At 47.1% G+C, this 26,695-nt stretch overlaps 1 protein-coding gene across 2 annotated transcripts; it reads right to left on the bottom strand.

Moving 5' to 3' along the window:
- Positions 1-1,642: 1,642 nt before the first annotated feature.
- SMIM17 (small integral membrane protein 17) lies at positions 1,643-19,174 on the bottom strand. 2 transcript variants are annotated; one of them, XM_064489929.1, is made up of 4 exons: positions 19,134-19,174; positions 14,379-14,637; positions 12,154-12,230; positions 1,643-2,038 (listed from the first exon to the last, which is right to left on the bottom strand). In XM_064489929.1, the coding sequence occupies exons 2-4, from the start codon at positions 14,539-14,541 to the stop codon at positions 1,958-1,960; spliced, it is 321 nt and encodes a 106-aa protein (XP_064345999.1). In that variant the 5' UTR covers positions 14,542-14,637; positions 19,134-19,174; the 3' UTR covers positions 1,643-1,957. The 2 variants fall into 2 exon arrangements, with proteins under 2 accessions (XP_064345999.1, XP_031313291.1); XM_031457431.2 differs by lacking the exon at positions 1,643-2,038 and adding an exon at positions 4,512-6,324.
- Between the last annotated feature and the right edge of the window lie 7,521 nt (positions 19,175-26,695).

The following is a 26,695-nucleotide window of genomic DNA, read 5'->3' as shown; positions in this document are numbered from 1 at the left end:
GCACTGAAACAGTGCTTCTAAAATTAGAGAAAAATGAGCAGAGAAAGCCAGAGCAGGGAAAGTTCTAGAAGAAAAGAGCGCCTCTTCCCGACAGACCTGGGAAGGGTGAGTTCTTTTAGAGTAGACCCCAATCTCTTTTTTTCAGGATAAGGAAACACCTCCCTTTTCCAGCTTTTTCCCCCCGAAGTCAAAGTATTGATCTTAATGGTTGTGTCCATTAGCTGTTGTCCAGAATGCAGTTGTCCGCTTCCCATGCTGTGTGGTCCTGGAGGTCTGGGCCAGGCTCATTTGGTCTTGTCTGGACTCAGTTATGCATCTGTGGTCAGTGGTGGGCGGGATGGGGACAGGCTGGTCCAGAAGGGCTCAGCTGGGCCAACTCTGCCCTCCTCCCCTTGAGCCACATCTTAACCTGGGTGACCTCTCATGGCAGGAGCAGGGGTTTCGGAGAACGGGCGCACACCAGCACAGCTTCAAGCCTGAGTATGTCAAGTCTGCTTCTAGTCCCACTGGCCACAGCAGGCCCCACAGCAGAGCCAGGGGCAGTGTAGGAAGGGCCAGCCCACCCGTGTGACTACAGGGAATAGTGAAAAATGGGAATCACTGATGCAGTCCCCCTGCTCTTGGGGTGAGACGCAAGTTCTAATCGCACAGCATGAGCTTATGTAATTCACGTGGTCCACAATTTATAAAGTTAAAAAAAAAGGTAATACAGTAATCTCGCCCCATCCTCCTCCCCACCCAGCCCGCAAGTTCTCCTCCCTCAAGGCTGCCACTCTCAACAGTTTCTGGTATCTTTGCAGAATGTTCTATGCATCTGTAAGCAAATGTTTACATGGTGTTTGTTTACATGCCTAAATAACACTACAAAGTTGTACAGCACACCTTTCTACACAAATGGCAGCGTGCAGAGCCGTTTTGCACCTTGCTTTCATTTGTTGGCATCGGAGACACCTTGTGTTACTAGACTCACTGTGTTTTGTTCGGCTCCAGGAAAAAAAAAAATCGCTGGAAAATATTTTTCAGTTATAAGTGAAGAATGCCTTTCTTACAAGTTTGACCAGCAAATTGTCCTGTGTTGTAGGACAACAGAGCCCCTTTGCATTAAAAACAGTCCCTACGTTTAAAGAATATATTAGGAGACTTTCAATTATACAAAAAGGTATAAAGTATAATAAATGCCCATATTCAATACCTTTAAAAATAATTTTGGTAACATAGAAATACAATACCTAAAATTTTTTAAATAATGGAACTTACCATATTTTGTAATATGTACTTGCTTTTAAAATAGGTCATGAACATATGTCTACAGGTATAGTTTCCAGGTCTAAAGTAAATTACGGACATGATCTCACTAAATGGTAAATACCTTAGCTTACATCTCTAAGGAAAAAAAAAGTATCTTCTATACAACCACAACATTATCACATAATGAAATGAATAACTTCTTAATATCATCCATTGTCCAGTCAATATTCAGATTTCCTTGCCCACCCAGAAAGGTTGAAAAAGTGATGTAATTTATCAGAAACTAATGTGTCAAGCCTTAAAAGTAACTCAAACACAGGGGATCTTCAGCCAAGAGAGAAAGGGAAAGAGATACACAGACAAACATAGAGACACAGCTGCCTCCCTGCCTGCCAGCTCCCTCAGCTCTCGGCCCTACAAAGAAGGCTGGTGAGGGGCCTGGGAGGGGACAGTCTGTCTGCCCTTTTGACTCCTGTCCTGGCATTACCTGCACAGGCCTTGGCACACAGTAGGTCGTGAAGAAATGTCAGGTGAATGAATAAGAGGAAAACCCCTGACCCGGTCCTGATGTCCTGCAGAGTCAGCAACCACAGTGTCTGAGTCTTCCCTGCGTTCTTGGCATCACACAGGCCACACAGTAGGTCCTGAAGTGCCGGTGACTGAATGGACTGTTGTAATTCCCAGCACCAGCCCTTGGAGTCATTCGGAGTCATTCGGAGTCAGGGACCACAGAGTTGGCATTCCCTGTGCCCCGGATATCATCCAACCCAGGTCTTGCACGCAGTAGGCCCTCAGGAGATAAGAATGAAAAGATCAGGTAAATGAATGAATAGGTGAACATCCTCAGCACCACCCCTGAAGCCTTTTCAGGGTCAGAGACCATGCAATTCTGGTCCCTTCCTGTGATCCAGACTTTGCCCAGCCCAGGCCTCAGCACATACTAGGTCTCCAAGAAGTGCCAGGTGACTGAACGAACAGTAGTACATCCCAGCATCAGCCCTGAGCCATTCAGGGTCAGGGACAACACAGTTGGTTCCTCCCCGTACCCTGGACATCACCCAGGCCATAGTGCACAGTGGGTCCTCAAGAAATACTGAGTGACTGAGTGAGTAGTTAAAATGCCACCAGCCCCAGCCCTAGCGCCACTGAGGATAATGGCCCGCACAGTCTGGCCCCTCCCTCTGACCTTTGCCCGGCCCAGGCTTCCAGACGCGGTAGGTGTTCAGGAAACGGCAGGTGAATGGATACATTGGTGAAATGGGACCCTAGGTTACAGACAGGGAGCTGAGTTCAACCACCTAGGGGAAGAGGAGAAACAGGCCCTCACCGGCCGAAGAGCCGCCGGTCAGCCTGGCCGGCGGCAGGGGCGGGGCCACAGGGCCGGGGGCGGGGCCACAGGGCCGGGGGCGGGGCCGGCGTCGGTCCACCGAGCCCGCCCGCCAAGGCTGCAGGGAGAGCCGGCCTGGTCGGACTGCGAGGGCCCTGGCCTGCCTTCTCGGGGTGAGGGGCTCCCACGGCGGTACTGCTCCCGCACTGCCTCGTGTTTTGGCTGGCTGGCCCGCTGTGACCTCCGGTCCCTGCCCCGGAGCAGGGGTGGGTGGGGAGGACGCTTGGCAAGTCTACCCTGAGTCCTTCCTGCTGCCGAAAGAGTGGAACCCCCGGCGAGCTCAGAGTCTCTACAGCTTTGCAAGGAGCTGAGCCCCTGGAGCAAGAGTCATCAAAAATATTTGTTTCAAAGCTTTTGAAATTTAGGGATTACAGACAAGATCAAGAGGAAGAGAAACTGGCGTTCCATAAATACCAAGGTCCCGGATGCTGAAGCCGCTCCCTGGAAGCAGCTTGCAGCAAGCCCACCAACCCCAAAACCTCTCCCACGACCAGCACTGCTGTAGTCTCACGATGAGAACTGCAAGGCATGGACCAGTGGCTGGGCACCCCAGCTACTTCCCCCTGAGTTTAGAGTTGCCGTATTTGCCAACTTATCTGACCTGTTTCCCCCTCCACCATATTCCCCAGATACTATATGCAGATACGAACCTGGGTCCAACATGTCCTGTTCCAGGAAGGGACAGAGCAGCTTCAAGCGCATGGGGGAGGGGGGCCCCAGTGGGAGGGGCCCCGCACGCTGGTGTGCGTGTAGGGAGAGTTCCTGGGAGACACAGCCTGATCTCTGCAGCCCCTCCCCCAGCTCGACCTTCCGAAGACCAAGTCCCTCCAGGGAAAGCCACCAGAGGAGGAGGACGCCAAACAGGAGCCGCGTTAACCTGTAACCGTCAGGCGGTGATACAGGCTATGAGGACAAGCAGAGCGGCCCGCGGAGGGAGGTGCTACTTGGGGTGGTCAGAGAAATCCTCCCTAAGGAAGCGACGTTTGAGCAGAAACCTGAAGGGCTGAGGGAGCCATGTGGGCTTCTGGGGGAAGAGCATTCCAGGCAGAGGTTCATTCCAGAGCCGATGCAAAGGTCCTGAGGCAGGTGCATGATGGCTGGTTGGACCAGAAAGGCCAGTGCGGCTGGAGCGGACAGAGCAAAGGCGGAGATGGGAGCGCAGGCCGGTTTGCGTGGGGCTGGACCGCCACTGCCAGGACCTTGGCTTTTACCTGCTGAAGCGGGCGGATCGTCAATGGTCTTAATTATGGTTTAACGGGATCTGTCTGGCTGCTGGGTGAAGAACAGAGCATCAGGGGTGCACGTGGAGAAGGAGAGGGCGGCTACCCCCAAAAGGGAGGTAATTGGGAGGCCCACGGAGAGGAAAGTCCTCAGCGATATTTTTAGGCCTGGGGAACCAGCTCTACATTAATCCCACTGCATCCTGAACGTTGATGTAAGTGAATCAATAACTGATCTCTTTGCTTAAGCTTATTTGAATTGAGCCTCTCCTATTTGCAGCCAATAAAATCTTAATGAATGTAACGGCTGAGGCTTGTACTTCCTTCAAGGGCCAGTTGTGGCTTATTGGATACGATCAGCCAGAGAGGGACAAGGTGAGACCCCCATACACGCCCGACCTGATTTTTCTAGCAAACTCAAGAGAGTCCACTGCAAGTCCTGTTAAAACAAAATGACTCTAGGAGTCTACACACACACACACACACACACACACACACACACACACACACACACACACACACACACACACACACACACACACGGAGTTTAAAAGGGCGGGATGTTGCTATCAACCACTACGAGACAAGGTAAGATTTAAGGCAAGGGATTAAGTTGGTTAAAGACAATCATCCCACATTGGACAAAGGATTCAGAATCAGCTTTTAACCAACATTTATTGAGTGCCTACTCTATGCTTGGCTCTGTGTTCGGTGTTCTACACGTATTATTTAATTGGCAAAGACGTAACAATGCTGCAAGTATTATACGCACCAAATCGCACAGTTGCTGAATGCATAAAGTAGGATTATAAAAACAGACTGACAAACGTAATCATACTAACAGATTTTCACATAGCCTTACTGGTTTTTGACGTATAGGGTAGGCACAAATTAAACAGCACATGGTTCTGAACAACATAATTGATAAGACTGAGTTAACCGACTAGGTCGAGTTTTGAATTCTACAGACAGGAAATATATATTCATCTTAAACGTCCACGAAACACGTACAAACATTGGACATGTTCTAGGCCATGACAACAGCTTTTCAAAAGGTTCTGAAAGCAGATATAGGCCACGTTCTCTGTTCACCGTGCAGTAAACCAAGAAAACAAACTTTTTAAAGAAACCCAATCACTGAGTTTCAAAGCACTCTTTAGAAATACTATAATACTTACACAACAACATAAACAAGAACACAAATTATCAAACTTTAAGATGTGGCCAAGGCTATAACCAGAAGTACATTTACATTATTAAGTACACTAGTATAGCAAATAATTTTGTTAAAAGAGACTATAAATGAATTAAGTACTCAACTTAAAAATTGAGACAAGGAATAGAAACAATAAAAAATGAACCCAGTACATGTTGAAGGAAAACAAATTATGAACTAGGGAAATAATGGACATAAATAAATCCTAAAGCTGGCTCTTCAGAATAATAATAATAAACGAGATAAACCTTTGACAAATCGAATAGCCACAAACAGAGGTTGAAAGGAAGAAAGGGCACAGAACAAAATAAAGAGACTTTTGTGTAATTATAGGAGAGTATGCATAATTAAGCTAATCATCTCAGGGGAAGCACAATGGAGTGAAGAATGGTCTAGGGGATAGAAGAAAACTGTAAGTCATCAAAAATTATTGCAGGAAAAAGTGTTAATAAGCTGATAATATGAGAAGAAACTGAGGAAGCCATCCAAGAACTCGCTGAAATGGCCCCTCCGTAGCTCTAGGACCCGGTTACATGACTGGTGAATTCTTTCAAAATGTCAAGGAATTGATACTTCTCACGCTACAGAAACTATTCAAAAGCACAGAAGCAGGTTAGACATTGCTCAAGTCCTTCTACGATGCAAGTTCAGCTGTGATACCAAAATTGAACACAGATGGCGCCAATCTTACATGAGAAGACAGAGGCAAGAATCCTACACAAAATATCAAGAAATAGAATTCAGTGTCTGAAGACGGGGGCACCATGATCCTAAGAAGGCAAAGATGATCTCTAATTAAGAAATCTATCAGATTCCAGCGACCTTCAGCTGCACATGTGTTCACCTTCTCTGGAGGCAGGATGCATCTTCAGCTTGGTGGCATCTTACAGTTAAGTAGCACTTTTTTTTTCCTTCTCAGTGGTTTACAAAATAATACGTGTTTTACAATCGATGGTGTCTTAAGTTCAGTGAAATACGGTAATGCAAAACCTCACATAAAAGGTTAAATACAAATGCAAATCATCTCAATGGATGTGTAAAAGGCATTTGATAATATTCAAGACCTATTTCTGATTTTTCATCAGGGCACTTCCTTAGCATGACACTGGGCATCTATTTTGAAACAATAGCCACCATCATCGTTAAATGTGAAACATCATAGGCATCCCTGTTAAGACCAGGAACAGGAAAAGCACACACACCACCAAGACTATGGTCGTTTGTTGTGGGGCCTTCGACCACTCCACAAAGCCCTGGAACAGAAAAGACAAAGGAGAAGAAAAAGAAAAAGTGTAAACATCGGAAGGGGAGGGGGCCACCACTGTCCCTTGCAGGGAAATGGGATTATAGGTTTGGGAATAAAACAGTTCATCAGCTGTGAAGCTGTTTGAATTAAAAACTATACAATGAAGTGATTAGACATATGATAAATATAACAAAAACAAGAACCACATCTACGCCCTAGCAGAGGACGTGTCAGGATAATGGTACTCTAATGACGTGTGTGTGTGTGTGTGTGTGTGTGTGTGTGTGTGTGTGTGTGTGTGTGTGTGTTTCCTGACCCAGCCCCTCCCCTAAATCCCTGACTTATAAATCTCACTATCTGTTTGCTGTCTCCACTTGGATGTCTCACGAGCATCGGGAACTTTGCACGTCCCCGAGGAGCCTAATACCTAGGTGGGGGGAGGGCTATTAGGATATTTGTGCAGTTTCCCCCAAACCTATCAGTCAGGCCCCTCCAGCTGCGACACCCCGACGCCTCGCTCTCTCAACGCCCACATGCAACCCATCAGCAAATGCTGTTGGCTGGCTTCACCCTCCAAATACATGCAGACACGGATGGCTTCCATCCCCTCCAGCACCACCACGCTGGTCACAGCCACCGTCGCTCTCGTTTCTTAACTTGACACGTCCCCCACCCCCAGTTCTTCTCCATGGGTCAGCCAGAGGCTCCTTCCAAAGCTGCAGCCACGCTGCCCCAGCCACTCTCACCTCCAAGCCTTTAAACTTATGGTTTCTTCTGCCTAGAATGCCTTTCCACCACTTGCTTAGAAAACCATTCCCACACCGCTCTGTACAGGACAGCATGCGTCAGTACCTTCCCATGGAAGGCCCCAGGACCACCCATCTCCCCGCCTCAGCACTCTTTCTTCCATCCTCAAAGAAGGCAGAGAGTTTAGTTTGCTCATGGCTACATCCCCAGTGCTTGGAACAGTGCCTGGCACGGAGTCCAAGTCTGTAAATAGTTGTCAAATGAATGAATGGATGGAAAGGCATACCCTGAGGAAGGACGGGAAGACACAGTGTTTAACAGTGGAAATTCTTCTCCAAAATAACGATGCGTTTAAAACTATCAGGGAAGTTTGGGGAGTGGCATATGACATAATGAGTTATCTGGAAAGCTAGGCAGTGGTGACCATCAAAAAAAAAAAAAAACAAAACAGTCCGTAAAAGAAGAGAAATGGAGGGGATACGTACTATGGGATGTTGAAACACAGCAGAAACCATTGATGGGATTCCCACCCCTGATCTCCGGGAAAGAGCCAATTCCTCCCTCTAGCCTGCTCTGCCCCACTAGGTGGGTCTCGTTCCAAACCTGCCTTTACAGCCTGGGGAGAACACCCCACACAGGCCGTTCCCAGACCTGGCGGCGCATCAGAAAACCCCTGGGAGGGCTCTACACACATCTTGGGCTCCACCCTTGGGTTTTTTTGATGCAGTGGATCTTAGGTAGGACCTGAGAATGTGGATTTTTATGAAGTTCCTCATAATCCACGCTACAGGAAATTAAGCCAACTGTGCAAACATTCGTTCTCCTGTGGCAACAAAAAACAATGACAACCTAATAACTCATCAGTTGAGGACAAGAGTCTGACAACCATACTATGGAATATCCGGCAGCTGGAAAAAGTAGATTTAAAAAAGAACAAAGGCGATCAAAACAGAAAGCTGCACAGAATATATTGTTGTGGAAACTGGCAGAATAATAATCTTGCTGTAATCTCCTTTTTAGGGGGTTAAGAAATATATGTTGTTGACTGTAGGGCTCTATTTATAAGAAGCTCAATAAGAGGCAAAACTAATCTACACAAGCAGGAATCAGAACCGGGGTGAGGAGTGAGTCAGACTGGAAAGGAAGACGGAGGCGTTTTCGAGGACGCTGCCCTGCCCTCTGTCCTGATCGGGGTGTGAGTTAACACAGGCATAATGTGTGTCAGACTTAGTGATCCATGCATTTTATTGGAAACACTTATGCCTCAATTGTTAAAAAGCAGGGGATACATTTAAGAAAATGTAAGACATACAGGTCATCTGAAATTCAAAAATTTTACACACACACACACACACAGCGTTCCACCCCCACCACCACCCCCCATGTAATAGACCCATTGGTGCCTCACCCGGTTCCCCCTGATTTCTCCTCCAGCGGCTGTGAGTATTAGCTGCTAACTTGATGATTTATGGTTTGTATTCATGGTTGTTCTCTTTCTCCTGAGAAATGCCCTTTGCTAATGGGAGCCACCGCCCTAGAGAGTCACCTAGAAGGTTACACTGACCCCCAACAGCCATCCACAACCAGCGATGAGAGATGAAAGGCTCCCCTGGCTCAGAGAAGGGCTGGTGCCATTCACCCTCCAGAGCGCCCCATGGGAGCAGGTGAGACTGAACCTCAGTTAAACCCACATATTTGCCTTATTCCTTCTCCTCCTTCCCAGCGTCCCTCCCCCTTACAGGTTCCACCAGAGAACACACTCCCTCAGTAAGTCCCTTGCACAAAAATCCCAGTTCAGTCTCAACTACCAGGGGGGAAAAATGCCTGCAAAGATATAGGACAACCTTCAAAGACATTCTGTTGAAGTATATTATGCCAGGGGAAAATTGCACGCATCCTAGGTGTACAGCTTGAGGAATCTTCAGAAGGTGAATTGTGCAACCAGTGCCCAGAACCAGAAGCAGGTCGTTATCAGCACCCCACAATGACCCCCTTGCATGCTCCCCCGCTCCCTCATTTACCCCGCCTCAAAGGCCACCAATGCCTGGATTTCTGATGCTGTAGATGAGTTTTGCCAGTGTGGCAACTTTCACCGAGGCTCCTTCTCTCTTCACCTCATACTCTTAGAAGGTTTGCACTTGCGATGCACGTTTGTACTTCATGGGACGGGAGTAACGGGGCTTTTTCCTCCTCCCTGGTTTCCTGCAGGGCTGCAGAGTGGGAACTACTGCCTCTCGGAAATAGCAGGAAAGTAACTCCTCTCCTTCCCTCCTTCCTTCACAGGGAGGAGTGACACACCCGAAGAGTGGGATGGGAAGAAGCCTCATCTCTTATCCCCAGTCCTCTCTTGGGGGAGGATAAAGTCCCACACAGACAGGATACTTTAGTGGTTAAGAAATGCACTGGGTTCAAATCCCAGCTCTCCCACTTATAAGCGTAGTGACCTAGGGAAGGTTTACTTAACCTCTCTGTGCCTTAGTTTTTCCATCTGTAAAATAGGATCATAACAGATCCTACCTCAAGAACTATTAACAGAAGCAAATAAGTTGAGGTAGCCACACGGGGAGGGCTGAGAACCCTGCCAATTATTGCTATTAAAGGTCTCTGGTCCCATTTGGCCTAATCCTTTTTTTTTTTTTTTTTTTTTTGGAAAGGAGCCACCTCCCGGCTCTGTCCATGCAGAAAGCTCCCCTGGGTGAGGACCCACTGCCTGCCATTGAGGTGCCCCCTCCTCCCAGCCCCAGCCTGTGTTCCATCAATGCTGGTGGAATGAGCTGGTGACAGGGTGAATGAGTGAATGAACGAATGAATGCTGTCACAGAGGCCTCTGGGTACCTCCCCTGCCCTAGTCTCATCTGAAAGGGAGGGAAACCACATCAACTTTCTCACAGGGCTCACGGGTTAATAAGAGAGTTAGCAAGTGTTAAGTTCATTAATGGGTTAATAACAGGAATCGCTTACAATCATGTCAGGCTCGTAACATGCAAGAGGTCGATGCAGCTCTCGTCTGTGTCGTTCAGACCAATTTTTCTTTCTAACTGGTGGCTTCCAACTGGCTTCTACACCTCCCCCTCTCCCTCTGCCTCATCCAACCCCCTCCCTTCCACACGGGCTACCGGAGTGACTTCTGTAACTCCCCAAGTCCCCATTGGCTCCCCACCATCTACAGGATACACCCAGCCTCCTTGGCATGGAACTTGGCAGCCAGAGGGTCCTGTTAATACATAAGTCAGAACATGGCCCTCCTCTGTCCAGAGCACTCCTACAGCGTCCACCCTACTCAGAGCGAAAGCCAACATTTTAGCATGGTCAAGAGAATCCTGCCTCATCCACCCCATCACCTCCATGACCTCATCTGCTATTCCCTCCCACTGACCTCCCCCGCAACTTGCTGTTCCTCACATGTGCCAGGCACGCCCCTACCCCAGGGCCCTTGCACCTGCTGTGCCCCCTCTACCCAGAAACTCTTCCCACTAGATATCTGCAAGTCTCACTACCCCACCTCCTTCAGGTCTTTCCTCCAATATCTCCTTCTCGGTGGGGTCTTCCCTGGAACTCTTCTGAAAATAGCAGCCCTTACCCCCACCTCGGAGGCCTATAACCCTGCTTAATTTTTTCTCCATGGCACTATTACCACCCAGCACCATTTAGAGTTTAGCTACTTATTTTGCTTACTGTCTGTCTACCTCAGTGACCATGAGCCCAGTGAAGATGGGGCCAGTGCTCTCCCGTTCACTGTGGTACCTCTGCTCTGCCTGGGAAATTCCTCACCCCTAAAATCCCAGATGTGGTGTCTCCTAGAACATCTCAGGGAATCTCTTGGACATTCAAGAATAAACCTCTTGGCCCACAGAGTTAGTTTCTTCTTCCCTTGAGCCATCCCACCTGGAGCCAGCACTTTTTTCCGCATTGTCATGGTTGGTTGTCCAGCCTGCCTCCGCCCTGCCCCAGCTGTGTCAGTAAAGCCTTTTTCTGGCTTGAGACAGTCCAAGGTGGATTTCTGATATATGACGGGGAGGTGGGACCTTCATGTACTGCTGAGAGTGGTGATGTGATTTTTTTTCCTAATGTATAAGATAAATCTGTAAATAGAAGTACCACTGTTATTATTTCACATACTGATGTCTTATGCAGCCCAGAGAAAACATCAGGTCTTTAAATGAAAAGAATGTGCTTGATAATTCTTTTTGGTTTTACCCACAGAGTTTGGATTAAAACCTAATAGGTAGTGATGGATGGATGGATGGATGGATGGACGGACGGTTGGATGGATGGATCAGTAGGCATATAGGTGGCTGAACAGTAGCCAAATACTTACAATAGCCAACATGTAGTGGATGGAAGAATAGGTTGGTAGATAGATGAGTGAATAGATGGATGGGTGAGTGGGTGGGTTGAATGGATGAAGTGATTGCATATGGATGAATGGGTGGGTGATTGGATATATAGATGACTGGATATATGGATGGATGGAATGGGTGTGTGGATGAGTAGGCAAGTGAAAGTCTGCGTAGATGAATTAGAGGGCAGATGAATGGTGGCTGTTCAGTGGGTAGATGGGTGAATGGATTGGATGAGTGGATGGGAGGGTTGATGGATGGATGGATAAGCGGCTAGACAGATGAGGTAGAGGGATGAATGAATGGGTAGATGGATGGATGGATGGATAGAAGGGTGAGTGGATGTATGGATAAGTGGTTAGACAGATAGTGTAGGTAGATAGATGGATGGATGGATAATGGGTGGATAGATAATGGATGGATGGAATGGGTATATGGATGTGTAGGCAGATGAAATGTTGGGTGGATGAATGAGAGGAGAGATGAAAAAACGGTTAATTTATGAAGGATTTATGAGTGAAGGGGTGGACGGTGTACATGGATGGAGTTACATTCACCACATGAGACCCTCCGCTCCATGTCTGGCCATTGTGGAATATATCCTATTTCCCATGGGAGACCTCTTGGGGCTCACATCCCCAAACAGATTGTGTAGGGAGGGGAAATTCCAAGTTGAGGAGGGGAATGTGACAACCCACTGAGATCTGCAGAGTGGGGCAGCGTCAGAAGAGGGAGGAACCCCAGCTTACCTGGGAGTCCTCTGACTCGTCATCTTCCTCCACCGAGCTCCACTCCTGAGGAAACCCAGGCTCTGGAGATGGGAGGTCTGGGCAAGGGAGGGAAAGGAGGAGAAAGGAGCCATGAGCGAGTGCCCAGGCCACCTGGGTGGGCCCTGCTTTTTCCCACCTGGCATCCCACCCCTTTCCTGACGATACACACACACACACACACACACACACACACACACACACACACTGGCCCACGTGGTTCAGAGAGAATGAGGGACCTGAATTCTGATCCTGTTTCTGTCATTAACTACCTGGAAGACTTAAAGTGGGTCACCTGATGTAATTCACCGCCACAGCCTCTATTCCTTCACCTGTCAAATGGGTACAATAGTTCTTTCGCTACAGGCTCCTGGCAAAAACTGAGGGACGGAGCAGGAGAAAAAGCGACAATTAAACCAGAATGATGGAGGCTTCCCCCAGCTTCTAGCCTCTAGTGGAAAAGTCTCCCCATATTCGAACCTCAACGTCCTTCTCACACCTCAGCTGGACAGAACTGGGAATCGAGTCAAAGATCAGCAGTTTCCACTCTTTCTGCACCTAGGTCCTACCAGGAGCCCCGAACCTCCTCTTTACTCTTGGAACTGACATTCATGCTTTCCACGCCTCTGTCCCAAGCATGCTCATCTCCCGTGGAAGAAGGAAGGACCCCTTCCTAGAAGGCCCAGCCCCCATTCTGCTGGGGGTGGGGGCTGTCTTTCAGGTGCCCCAGTCTCAGCAAATGACAGCACCCTTTGTCCAGCTGTTTGGGCCAAATCCCCAGGAGTCGTCCTTGGTGTCTCTTTTCTTCCTCCCCTCCCCCACACCCATCAGCAAGAACCCAGCTTCTCGAATCGCTCCACTACTTCATGTCCACCGCTACCACACCTAGCCAGGTCATGTCTCAGACAGTTGCAGGAATCTCCTTTCTGTCCCCCCAGCTTCCTCTCCTGCCGCCTGAATCCTACAGCTCATTCTCACACACAGCTGGATGCAGAGTTTCGCAACCTGGGCGCTGCTGACATTTCAGGCTGCAGAATCCTTGTGCTGTGTATCTGTCCTGTGCATCGTGGGACGCCTGTCAGCACTTCTAGCCTCCACCCACTAGACAGCAGTACCATCTCCCCAGTTCTGATAACTCAAGAATCCCCTGGGGAAGGGGGGTGGGGAGCTGTAACATCTCCCAAGTTGAGAACTACTGAGTTAGAAGAATCTTTGGGACTACAGATGAGATTCTGTCTTTCTCCTCTTCAAAACCTTCCTGTGGTTTCCCAATACTCAAGGAACATACAAATTCCTTGCCAAGGTAGACAAGATGCCCCATCACTGGTCCCAGCTGACGGTCCCCTCACCACTGCTGGGTCATTGCACCAGTACCTCTGGCTGCCCCTGATGCTGTTCCCCCGCCCTTGGAACAACTGACTCTTCCTCATGCTTTCCTCTCCTTCCCGGACCACGCTAAGTCTCGCTCCCCCAATCATCCTGTTTTACTGTCTTCACAGCTCCTATCAGATGTGACCTTTCTTTTTATCTTGTAACTTCCTTACTGGCTGTTTCCTCCACTGAAATTGGAACTCTACAAGAGCCATCTTGTTTATTGGTAGATACTGGCACCTGGCACATAGTCGGTGCTTGTGATAGATTTTTGCTCCCAGTGGCCTCCAGCTTGTTCATTGCTCCCTGCATCCGCACTGCTGGGCAGCCCCCACCCTCACTAATTCTGTAGTTCCCATATGGCTTATTTCAACCAATGGCCTGTGAGCAACTGGGTTGCCAGTAGAGGCTTAAAAAGCACTTGTGAACCCAGGCTTTCCCTCTCTTGCTGGTGTAGGAACTCTGCAACCATCCCTTTGAGAATAAGCCTGGGCTAGCCTGCTGGAGATGCACGGCTTTTGGTGAGCACCATCAAACCAGCCAGACCTTGTACACGGACCAGCTGCCCTTCAGCTCATTGGGTGGGCAAACACAGGAAAGGGCAGCAGAATTATCCCCTGAGGCCACATCTCATAGCTACCTGCAGAATCGTGAGCAGATAAATGATTGCTGCTTTAAGCCACTCAGTTTGGGGCTAACTGGTTACACAGCTTTGTGACTGACACAAAGCTCCATAAAAATGTGTTGAACAAATGAGTGAAGGAATGAAGGTGTTGTCTTTCCCCAGGCTCTGCACACCCTCTCCTCTCACCTCCCATGGGACCCCTGCCCCTCACCTTTCTCATCACTGTCACAGCCGGAGGCCCCAACCTCCACAGCCACCCAGTCCTTGGTGAAGGCGGCACGCTTCTCCCAGGTCCTGCTTTCCCGAGGCAGCAGCGTCTTGGCCCTCTCAGGCTCCAGCAGCCCCCGAATCTGCTCAGGCCTGAGACTCTGCATCTCCCCAAGAGGTGAAGCTTCCAAGGCAGGCTTCTTCTCCTCCTGTCGTCCCAGGGCCCTTTAGGTTCCCCAGGAACAGGATCCAGAACCTGAGGACTGACAGACATTTAGTCATTCAGCAAATATTCACAGAGTGCCAGCCATGTGCCAGGCACAGTATCTCGGTGCCAGAGATACGGCAGTGAGTGAACAAAGCTCCCCGCCCTCGTGGGGCCTACAGTCTAGTGAGGGGAGAGAGACAGACAGCATGTCAAATGGCAACAAGTGCTCTAGAAACAAACAAAGCAAGAAAGGAATAAGGAGTTTTGAGGTGAGGGCCGGAGGGTGGTGCACACGCACACACACGCTCACTCCATGACCCAAAGCCTGCAGCCAGAATTTTTAGGAAAACAGAGTCGCCCCCAAAATCCTTCTGGCTGCAGAGAGAAGGCTCCTAGTCTTCCGTCCAGCCCCCTGAGGCCCTGACTTTCTCCTCTGTTGTCATAAAAAGAGAAGAGGGAGGGAGAGGAGAATTTACCAGGTTAGCATTAAAAAATATAACTTACAAGTAAATGTTCTTTAAGATTCTCATCCTATATTTTGTCAACTTGAAATTTGGGAGGTTTTTTTCCAAGAAGCTATCTAAACTCAAATGACTTATGTAACTGTTTACCTTGAGACTCTAAAGCCGGTTTTATGTTCTGGTTCTAGGACATTGCATTACATAACCCACTAACTGCCCTCATGAATAGTAATTAAAAGAAGAAGAAAGAGTGTATTCTCCAGGTGTGAATGAAAAAAGCTTGTGTAAGCATTGCCTTCTTTGCTCAGGTTTATGCAGATAGAAACTGTTACACTGGATTTTAAAACCACGGAGCACATACTCCAGATTCAAAAAGAATCTAGCGACTCAACAAGCAAATGCACGTGGGGCACCAGGTTTGGGGTCAGATTCGAAGAAATCTACTGTGAAAAAAGATTCTTTTCAAGACACTCAAGGAAATGTGGTTATGGACTGGGCATTCAGTGATATCGAGGAATCCTCAATAGTTTTGCTGAGTGTGGAAGTGGCCTTATGAATAGGTAACAAAGTGTCCTAATTAATTAAATTAATGTTATTAATTCATTCATTGATTACATGTAGTTAATTGATAAAATTAATGCTATTAATTTTTAGAGGTGTTTTTGTAGTATGTCGGGGTGAATCGATGAGTTGGCTGAGATTAGCTTTAAAGTACTTCAGCAAGGAGATAAAAGGAAAGAGACAAAAGGGGATCAGGGCAAACGTGCAAATGATGACAGCTGAGCCCGGGATGGAGACATTGTGGCTCACGGTGCTAACCTTGTACCTGTGAGGAGATATGAAACATTTCCAAATAGAAACTAATATATAAATTACAAACATGCAGAATATATTCTTTTCTTCTACCTCACTAATCACCACGTAGGTCTTCCTTACAGAGAGGGCTGGCTCACACTCCTGAAACCCAAATTCAGATGCCTTACCCAGACACCTCTGCCTGCTCCCCCTGGAATGCTCTGCCTCCTGGGACACCCGCTCCTGAACAGGGCTCTGCCATCTTCCCCACCAGTCTCTACAGGCATTATCAGTGACTTGCCTCCCCCTCCCCATCACATCCAATCAGCTGCTCACTGAGTCCATCTGCTGTGGCCTCAGAAAACGCTGTCCCTTCTCCGCTTCTGACCCCTATGGTCCACTCCACACCTGACCCCACCGATCGTGTCCCCTTACCCCATTCCCCATTCCACACCCCCCTACACACAGCTTCATCATCCTCAAGGCCCACTCTGGTCAAGATGCATTCAATGTGTCCATCTGGGCGGAGACCAGGTTCCTACCTTGGCCTCAGCCCTCCACCACCACAGTCCCTGCACAAGCCCACCGCCAGGTCAGCCCAGGAGGTGGCTTTAGACACATCAGGGAGAGAATTCCCCCTCTCCAGCATCCTTTTTTCTTTCTTTTTTAAAAATTGAGTTAAAATACACATAACAAAAAATTTTATGCAATTAACCATTCTTAAGCGTACAGTTCAGTGGTACCAAGTACATTCACGTTGTTAAGCAGCCATCACCCTCATCTTTCTCTAGAATTCTTGTATATCTGACACTCGGTCCCCAGTAAACACAGGCTTCCCTAGTCCCCCTCCCCCAGCCCCTGGCCAACACCATTTGACTTTCTGTCTCTATGGACTTGACTGCTCCAGGCACCTTGTATAAGCAGAGTCACACAGCATCTGTCCTTTTGTGACCAATTTACTTCACTTAGCAGAGTGTGCTCAAGGACATTATTGCTAGAAGGGAAAAGAAGGGAGGTGATTTAAAGGAAAAAGAGTAGGTAAGTGCTAGTTTGGATGTCGCTAGGAAGAGAGAATAGTCTTGAAGGTGGGGAAAGGATGGCTCATACTAACAAGATGTTAGCTGTCTCTCTCACAGCAGAGTAGTTAAGAGGAAGGCATGGATGTGAGTATATGGCGTGGATTTCCGCCCTGCCATGCATTCACTGTGTGACCTTGACAGGTCACTTTAACCTCTCCGAGCCTCCATGTGCTCGTCTGTAAAATGAGGGTGGTGGTAAGAACAACGGCTACCTCATAGGGTCCTGGTGAACTTTCTGCCCAGACTGAAGGTGATTTCACACACAGTGAATACCTAGTGAATGAAGGAACAAAAACATTTTTCCTCTTCCTGGCACGTCCTTGCCCTTCTGTGTTGGCTTCTAGAAAGCCTGCCCATACTCCAAGGCTGAGTTGACACATCACCTGTGAGACCCCATGAATATTTGCCTCCCATGATGTACTTGAATGGAAACAACTTTTTCAAACCATTTCTCAACCAGAACTTTGTGCCAGGCCTGTGATCAGTACTGGGGACTGGAAGATGAATTGAGTTCACATTTTCCTGAAGAGAAAGACAGGTGAGCAGAGGGGAGTGAACAGTGAAGGCCATTTGGCATTCCAGGGGACAGAAACACTAGCAGTAAGGATCTGAACTCAAACACCTCCAAGAGTTCAGCAGATAATGCAAACAAGATGGGTGTAAAAAGACAAATTAAGAGCCACCTCCCACCACCAGTCTGGATTTTACTTTCATGCTTCTGAAAGTGAAAATGAAACATGGGTCCAGAGAAATACTTCTCTATTGTAAGGAACATACGAACACATGCCATCTGATGCATGCATGGGGAGAGGCGATAGGGAGTAGCGGGGATTGTGGCAAAGGAGAGCTCTGGTGCCTTGTCTGAAGAAGCTGCCACATTCAGCCCAATGTTTACCAAGTGAAGATGTGGGCCCAGTGTCACCCATCTTCTGATTTCTTAAGAAAACACTGGAAATCTGTATTTCCAGTTGACATCTGCATTTTTAAATGCCAATAACTATTTCAAATGTTTACAAAGAAGACACTATGTAAGCCAAACAGCACAGGTCGTGGAACTGGGTTAGACTCGGGGGCTGTCAGTTTGTAACTGCAGTGTGTGCTGGGGAAAATGCAGGGGCTGGGGAGAGGAGTCTGTGAGCATAGGCAACATTGTCAAAGGGGGAAGAAAAACTGGCCTTGGTAGGAAAGTAGTCAGAGAGCACTAGTAGGGGGCACTGTTTTGTTTTGGGTTTAACAGGACATGTAATTCATCATGTGTTTGGGCTGAGGGGTAAGAGGGCAAGGGAACTGGAGAAGATGCAGGTGAGAGGAGCGGCAGATGGTGTAGACAAGAGCCCCGGGATCCGGATCAGAAGAAGCAGGATCCGACTCATGGGGGGGGGCAGGAGACAGAGAGAAGGCTGTGCGTGTGTGAGGAATTTCACACCTCATTGCCTCAGTGTTCTCACAGCAGGCGGGTCATCCGCAGAGGACAGAGGGAGATGCAATAACAACCTACACCACCCCTATAAATAATAGTGACAGCAACACGGCAGCCACCATCCCCTGGCGCGCCCAGGTGTGCCAGGCACTGCGGGGAACTCCGCATCATTCTGATCCTCGCCACAGTTCTCCGCGGCAGATACTGTAATGACGCCTGTCTTGTTACAGGCGGGGAAGGCCCTTGATCAGAGCCATGCAACTAATGGGCGCTGGGGGGACCCTAAAGCCCACTGACTTCAGGGCCCATGCTCCTCGCCAGTGCAGGCGGTACACACGTGCGCAGACGGACACAGGGCGCACACATGCGCGGGGCGCGCGTGCATGGGCACACAGGTACGGCGCGCTCAACACACGGAGAGGCGAGCACAGACCCCGGATCCCGGCGGGGTCAGAGCACCCACGCCGCACAAGCCGGCACACAGAGGACGTTCAATGCGGGGCCGTTCCCACCTCCTCGCGGGGAGGCGGAAGTCCCAGGGCAACCCGCAGGCGGTAGACAGACCGCGCTGGGAGGAGAAACAGACGCAAAGCGGACCCAGCCCCGCTCATTGCCACCGGCCAGGCTTGGAGACCCCTCCCAGGCCCGCATCCCTAGAGCGCCCCTTCTCTCACCCCGTGCGCAGTCACGCCCGCACAAGTTCACCCTCACACGCGCGTCCCCGGACCACCGCCCGAGCCCCCAGCCCCTTTCCCCTGCGCCCCCTCCTGCCCGCGGGGTCCCTCGATGGACTCACCCTCCCCAACCAGACCCTGTCCGGCACTGCAGAGCCGGCGCCGCAGCGACTGCGGCTGCGCAGACGCGGAGGCGGCGGGTGGGAGGTGGGGGAAGTCCGAGGGGGCGGGCGGCCTTCTTCCCTCCTGCCCCCACCTCTCCGGGAGCCTGTGCCTACAGGGCGATAGGGAGGGGAGCGGAAGGGCGAAAGTGACCACCTGTCCCAGGTGCGGTTGTGGGGCTGTGGTGCCGCGCCCACCGTAAGGGTGGGCCGAAGTGGGATAAGGCTTCCAGCCCGCGCACCCACTGCCACAGACGCCCTCTAGGGTCAACAACTTTCTCAGGCCCCTAGGTGGTTCCTTGTCTATAACCCAGGACCAAGGGTGGGAGGGAGGTGGAAGGCAGGGTTGTGGCAGCCCGGGGGCCCTGAGGCCGGACATCCTGGGGTCAGAGGATGGCTTTGCCATTTGCCACCAGTTTGTCCTTGGATGTGTCACAAATCATTTCCGTGCCTCAGTTTCCTATTCTGTTAAGTGAGAATTATACTTACCACCTGCCAGCATTGCTGTGAAGGTTAAAAAGTAAGTAATGTTCACACACTGCTTAATAGCTATTAGCTGTTGGCTACTATTATTATCGTCATTATTCACCTTTACAATGCAATGAGCACAGTCAAATTGCTCTCATGAAGGCTACATCAAATTTTTTAAAAAATTTTTGAAAAAAACCATAGATGGGGGGGGTCTTCCTTTATCGTATTATTTTCATTTACGAGTGAGAGGGAACACATTTACATTTGTTGGCCAGATTTATCTTCTCTCCTGTGAGTTGCCCATTTATACCCTCCCTGCATTATGCTACTTATTGGTAGAAATTTTATTTATTGATTTATAGACATTCTTTAATATATTCTGGATATTGATCTTTGACTGTTACTCTCTCCGTGGCAGGGATTTTTTCCCAGCCTGTCATTTTTCTTTCCACTTTGCTTATACAGTGCCTAAAGTCGTGGATTTTTATGAAGTCCAAGAAATTGATTTTTTAATGCTTTTCCTCACCCTACTCTGATAAACACACTTTCCTGTAAGATCTCATACTTCACAGTCTTGTTTTAGATGTTTAGTTGCTTAAACCTTCTGGATTATTTTTTAATGGTGTGAGGTAAGGATTTAACTTTCTTTTCCCAATGGACAGACAATTGAATAATCCTGGTTACTTAGGAGAAAAAAACAGTCAAAATAACTATTACTTATCCAGCGACTATGATGAGCAGAGATATCGTATGTACATTATCTTATTAATTCCAGCAGCTCCAAGTGGTAGGTATTATTCCTATTTTTTCAGAGAAGGAAACTGAGGCATTTGGGATTTTCGATGCCGATGTTTCTGAGGTTAACACACGGAGAGCCTGGATAACTCATATACCAGCATTTAGAGACTCTGGAGATGAAGGTTGGGAGTGGATTCAGGACTCTGCTCAGAAGAGCACATGCATCCAGCAGAGGCGGTGCGAAAAGTAGGTTCCTGGCGCTGTCCGCGGTGCTGAACACGCTTAGGCAGACCTGTCCGCGGTGCTGAACAGGTCGCTCATGAGCTGTCCATGGTGCTGAATCCCTGGCCCACTTGGAGACTCTCTTTTCTTTTACTCTCCCTCAAAGTACCCATTCTCCTAGGAAAACTCTGATGTTGGCTGGAAACAAAACTCTCTGGGCTGTGGTCCAGGTGGACTGAAAGAAGATGAGGGCAAAAACTGTAGTCATTTTTTAAAAAAATATGCTATTAATATGAGTTCTTCTATTTACTAAGTACAGATTTTTACTTTTTATTGAAATATAGTTGATTTACAATATTGTGCTAGTTTCATATGTATGGCAGGGTGATTCAGTTATGCATACCTTTTCATATCCTTTTCCTTTATAGGTTATTACAAGATATTGAAACTAGTTCCCTGTGTTACATGGTAAATCCTTGTTGTTTATTTACTTTACATATAATGGTATGTGCCTATTAGTCCCATACTCCTAATTTACCCCTCTCCTCCTCTTCCATTTTGGTGCAGAGTCATTTTTAAGAGGCAGCTTTGGCTCTTAGGATAGCAGGACCTGGCTACATCATACTGGAATTATTAACATAAAGTTTCCTAAACATCTCTGAGGTGGGGAAGGAAATGTACAAAAAGGAAGACACGGGACAGATGTGCCAGGACTCAGGCTGTTGGTTACCTTGGGTTGGGGGAGGAAGGGGAATGACATGGGAAGTGCTATGTGGGAATATGTAAGTTATTGACAAATCCCAAGTTTTTGTGTTGTAAAGTGGGGGTTACAAGAAGGACGTTATTGTAGATTTACACAAATACATCACTGCTATATTTTATGCTTATCTGAATTATAAACATTTGAAATCATGAGCTTTGGGTGGCATTTTTTGAAATGACAAGAACACTTGCAATTTAAAAATTCTTCAAATATCTATACTTTTGAATATGATCCGTTGTGTAAACTGTAAACTGTAAACTGTGTTTGCTATTTTAGTGTCACTGTAGCTGGTGAGTAAACATGCCGACCATCTTTTGTTAGGATTAGTCTTGAATTACGTGGGCTTTGAATTGTGTAAGATCTTCACAAATGAGTCCCTGGCATAAAATCCATCCACTCTGGGATTGATAAATGAATGAATGAACACTTTTGCCCTTCCCAATGATCTGCTCACCAGAGAAGCCACAACTGTTCCCACTGCTATGAAGAGACAGACACTACAAAGCACCCACCACATGCTGGATATTGCAGGAACACTCAGGATGTTGAGGCATTTCCCCCTTTTCCAAAGTGGATGATTTTCACATCTCTTCAAGGGGCAGGAAGACTTGTGCCTCTGATTTGAGCTCTTTAATCTGCTAGAGCCACCGAAATCTCCCTCTTTTATACTTTTCTATCCTCTCATGGAGCTCTTGTCCCAGAGGGTTTTGATATTCCAAATTCTCTAAAGAAGCTGTAGCTTATTACATTATGTATATATTTTTTCTTGCCTACTGTCTGTCTCATCTTCTAGAATTAGGCTCCATGATGGTAGGGACTCAGAGACTTCATCCCTGAGTCTCCAGCATCTAGAACACTTCTTGGCACATACCAGATGTTCCATGAAGTTTTTGAAGGGCTGAGTGAATGAAATGTTGGCAACTCATCAATTAATTACATTAAAAAGAAAATGAGTGAATTGAACCAAGAACATCAGTTGACTGGACGCAGCCCAAGATTTGCCCAGTTGAGTCCTCCAAGATCATTGAATCCCTATGAACTCTTGCCATGAAACAACTTCATGGGCTGGTGACCTGACGCTCCCTCATCCAGTCCACTAGTGGTGGCCCAGAAGGCAGGGTTGTGTGGCATCAGGCAGGGAATTGGGTCAGTGAGGATCATCCCACAAGGAGAAAAATTTACTTCCTCCATTTTAACAATTGCAGGGAATTAAACACACCGTGTGGTTGCATCTAATTATTGTGACCCTTCTGCCAACTGGCAGACATTTAGGTTATTTCCAAACAGTGATCATTTGGGAGCTTCAGACTCCTTTGAGAGAGGCCCAAAGTCAACTTGTAAACAACACAGCCAGGATTTAATCCAGGGCAACCTGTTGCCAAAGATCTTCTTGTTTCACTACTATTGAAAATTGCTCAGTTTACTCAACAGAGAAAAAAGTAGAATGAATGAAGTGAGAAATCTCACTTAGTTGCCAGAACACTTGAGGCATCCAGTCACTTGGGGTGTCTAGGGTGAGAACATAAAATGGCAGAGAGTTGCCAAGTCTGCTTAGAGAAATACGTGCCTTCCTGCCCACCCCATTGCACAGAGCTTTTCTGTAGTCTGACTGATGGGGTTAACATTCTAAAGACAGAATCCTTATAAATCAAGCAAGGTCTGTGGATAGCTTGTTGTGTTCTCAACAAGATGCTATCAGTTGGGTAATGTTATTATCCTCATTTCACTGAACAAAATAGATCTTGGTGGACTGTTATGGAAAGGTCTCGAAGACACATAATTGCATGGGAAAAAAGCAACTTGCAAAACCACAGATGTAGTCTGACATCACTTACATGAAAACCCAACAATGCATAAAACAGTGTCAGGTATCTCCTATAGCTGCACATATGCGCATGTAAAGGCTTGCCAAATTTAAAACATAAAAACTATTTAAAAGAAAAGGCTTACAAGATTAACAAGTTTATCAAGATCACATTTGTTCATTCACAATGGAAACCAAGTAATTTTGTTAAACAGTTATCACAGCCAGAAAGTTCATGACAGATCTTCAAATCTTTGAGTGGCAAAACTCAGGGATAAAGCTGTTTTTGCTTGGATTCTAGGCTTACAAAAGTGTTTTGTTCCTTAGGGACCAGGACCAAACAGTGTAGCCCTGTTATATTTGGTTAATCTCAGGGTGCAAACTAATTTTTCTTTCTGATTATGGCATGCTGTAAACGTGACAGTTTTGCTTCCACACATACTGCTTGTAAAATAAAGAGTTAAAATCCTAAAATCCAAAGATACTGACAATTGTATGACATATTTCAGTGTCAGAGATGTTAGAAAGTTAAAAAAAAAAAAAGTAAAAGTTCATCTTAACATCAGTGAAATGTGATATATAGATTTAATTATCACAAAGTATTCAATAACAATAGCGCATATATCATAGTAATTGGCTGATATACATTTGGCATTGTTACATGGGATGGGTAATGTTAGCCAGGCTCATGCTATGGATAAGGAAAGTGACGCTCAGAATCAATGCATTCCCAGATATGCAAATACAAATTACATCTACTTCTATAGGCACAGAGGTTTATCAAGTGAAGAGTGAAAATGCCTTCCCAGCGCTCCCCAAATTCACAACAGTCACTCACCAGAGCAGAGACTGGTGCTGATGAAGTGAGCTCAGCAGGAAATCCTGATTTATCAATACGTTTTGACCTTTGACAAAGACAATGTGTTTACTTGCTGACTGTCAAGAAATAAAAATAAAGTAATTTTTGAAAAGGGATTTTGAGAAGGCAAGTGCTCCCTCTGAGAGATGAATTATGAATTATGAACCACTCACCCCTGATTCCCACTGCCCAGCACACAGCAGGCACCCTCCTGATAGCTATTAAACCAAATCACCTGGTTCACACAGCCAGTAGACAGCAGAGCTGTGATTCAGACCCGAGACCCACTGGCTCTGAAGCCTGCCTCCCTCCCTAACCCTTCTGTCCTACATCACAGGCAACCTACTTCAGAAGGATTTTCAACACCAAGAAAAGACAGCCCTCCCCTTCCCAGTCTCACCCCAAAATGGGTTTTGTACATTCCCCTGGGAGGGGCCTTGGGGATGGCTGGCAGTGCCAAACTCCTCTGCCTTTGCCATCAGCCTCTGCAAGAGTCCTCTTCTCCCAGAGAGGATCCCAAATCCATTCTTGGGCAGCCAGCCTGTCTCTCCTCTCCATCCCTGAAAGATGGTTGATTGCTACAGAAAGCCACAATGCCCTCCCGAGGACCTACACCACCAACAATGGGGAAGATGAGATGTGTGTGTGTGTTCTGTGTGTGTGTACATGTACAACATCTCTTGAATGCTTCCAAAGAAACATAATCGTGGTTGCCAGAATAGAATGCAGTGTTGGAAGGTGGGGAGAACCTAGATTTTTGTCATATACACTTTCGTCCTTTCTGAGTGTTGTATGAATAATGAATGAATAATAAATGCATAAAGTGGAAACTTAGGTACATTTTTCAAAGATTAGGATAAAATAAATAATTGGGATACAATGTTTACATGAGATGTATGGTGGCTTAAACTTTTTAAGAATCAAAGTCACATACCCACATACATGTTGAAAATCAAATAGTTCTAGGTGGAAAATACTAGGCGGTGAATTGTCTTATTCCCTATACTGTCTTATAGATTTGCAGGGCTTCACTGTTACGTTTTGAAAGGGCACCACAAGGGTCCTGGTTTCAGGTAAGGTAGAGGGAGCACACTCTGCTCTGTCTCTCTCACTGAGGCATTTCATAAATTAGCAACCTGTAGAGAAGTAGGAGCCAGGCTGAGAATTTTAATCACCAACAGGGAGCACCCTTTTTATGATGTGTGGGATGAGACAAGGCAGCAAGGTCAGGGGCCTTCAGCCAGAAGCTGTTAACCAACTTTCACAGAAGCATCTCAGTAGATTAACAACTGTACAGAAGCAGCAGTGTTTCTTCTGCTTTCCTCTGTCTCTTTATATATATGACTATACAGTTGTGCAGACACTAAGTATATACACTTTATATATAGTTACATAGTTATATATGTAAAGTGTATACACTATATGTAGTTATATAAGTGTGCATATATATACTTTTTAAAAACACAAATGAGAGTGCACAAGATACACTGTGGTCAATTGTTTGTTTTTGCATTTAGTGCTGTGCCTCAGAGCTCCTTCCATATCAGTTTATTCAACTCTTCTTCACCATCTCTTACCCAGATGAATCCTGACCTACTTAGCCAACCTTCTAAGAACAGATCCTTGGATGCTGCTAATTTTTCCTGTCAAGCAAGGCTCCAGTGAACACTGCAGATAGCCATACGGTGGTCTTTGCTAATGGGGACTCTGCTCAGATGTCACCTCCTTAGAGAGGCCTCCCGGAATGCCAAGGCTGAAGTAGCCTCCCCCTTCCCTCTCCACCTCATTACCTCTGGCCATGCTCAGGAATTAGCGGTGGTGGCTCCACACAACAAAGGCTTGGTGTGCTCACTGCTGGGCTCCACCTGGCACAGAGGAGCTGCTCAGATACTTGCTGAATGAATGACTCCCCACCCACACCAAAGCCTCTTGTCTCATTGAGATTCTTGCTGATCAGAGGATGCAGAAATTCTACATATTCATATACCTAGAACAGCCTCTCCCCAACCCCTGGAGGGTAAAGAAAGAAAGAAAGAAAGAAAACCTCAGGCTCCTTCTTGGCCTAATTCTCCCCCTTCCCACACACTTCTGCTCACATCAACCTCCCTGTGTTACACTGAATTCAGCAGTGAATACTTCAACACCTACTAACTTCACACCTACCTCTCTCTGTGAAGCAGCTGATTACCTACAAATAAACACCCACATTCGCAGGAGGCAGCTCTTTAAAGAAACTTGGGCAAAAGGAAAATTCCCCCTATGAACTTTCATGACTTGGGAAATATTTTTTGGTTAAATGAGTATCTATGATGAAGGAAAAATCTATGGAGCCTCCTAAGATGATGCTGTTGACAGGGCTGAGTGGGTGGGGAGATGGGTGGATTTAATTCCCTCCTAATATTTCTCCCTGGTCTTGGGAGACCAATCAACCCCAGGGAAACTTTTCTGATAACAGGTGTGAAGACCTCACATCAATCTTAGGAAGTGACAATAAAATTATTACAAAGACAATGATGACACGTAAAGAAACTTCTATGTGCCAAGAACTATCCTAATTGTTTCACCGTATAACTTCATTTGTTCTATATAACAGCACTACAAGCTAGGTACTATCCATATCCCCATTATACAGAGGAGGAAACTGAGGTGCAGAGAAACTGTCACTT

This window comes from Camelus dromedarius, chromosome 9 (assembly GCF_036321535.1).
Source record: "Camelus dromedarius isolate mCamDro1 chromosome 9, mCamDro1.pat, whole genome shotgun sequence".
NCBI classification, from domain to species: domain Eukaryota; kingdom Metazoa; phylum Chordata; class Mammalia; order Artiodactyla; family Camelidae; genus Camelus; species Camelus dromedarius.
Note: the sequence above shows the minus strand (reverse complement) of the source record. Positions and strands in the feature narration are given on the sequence as shown.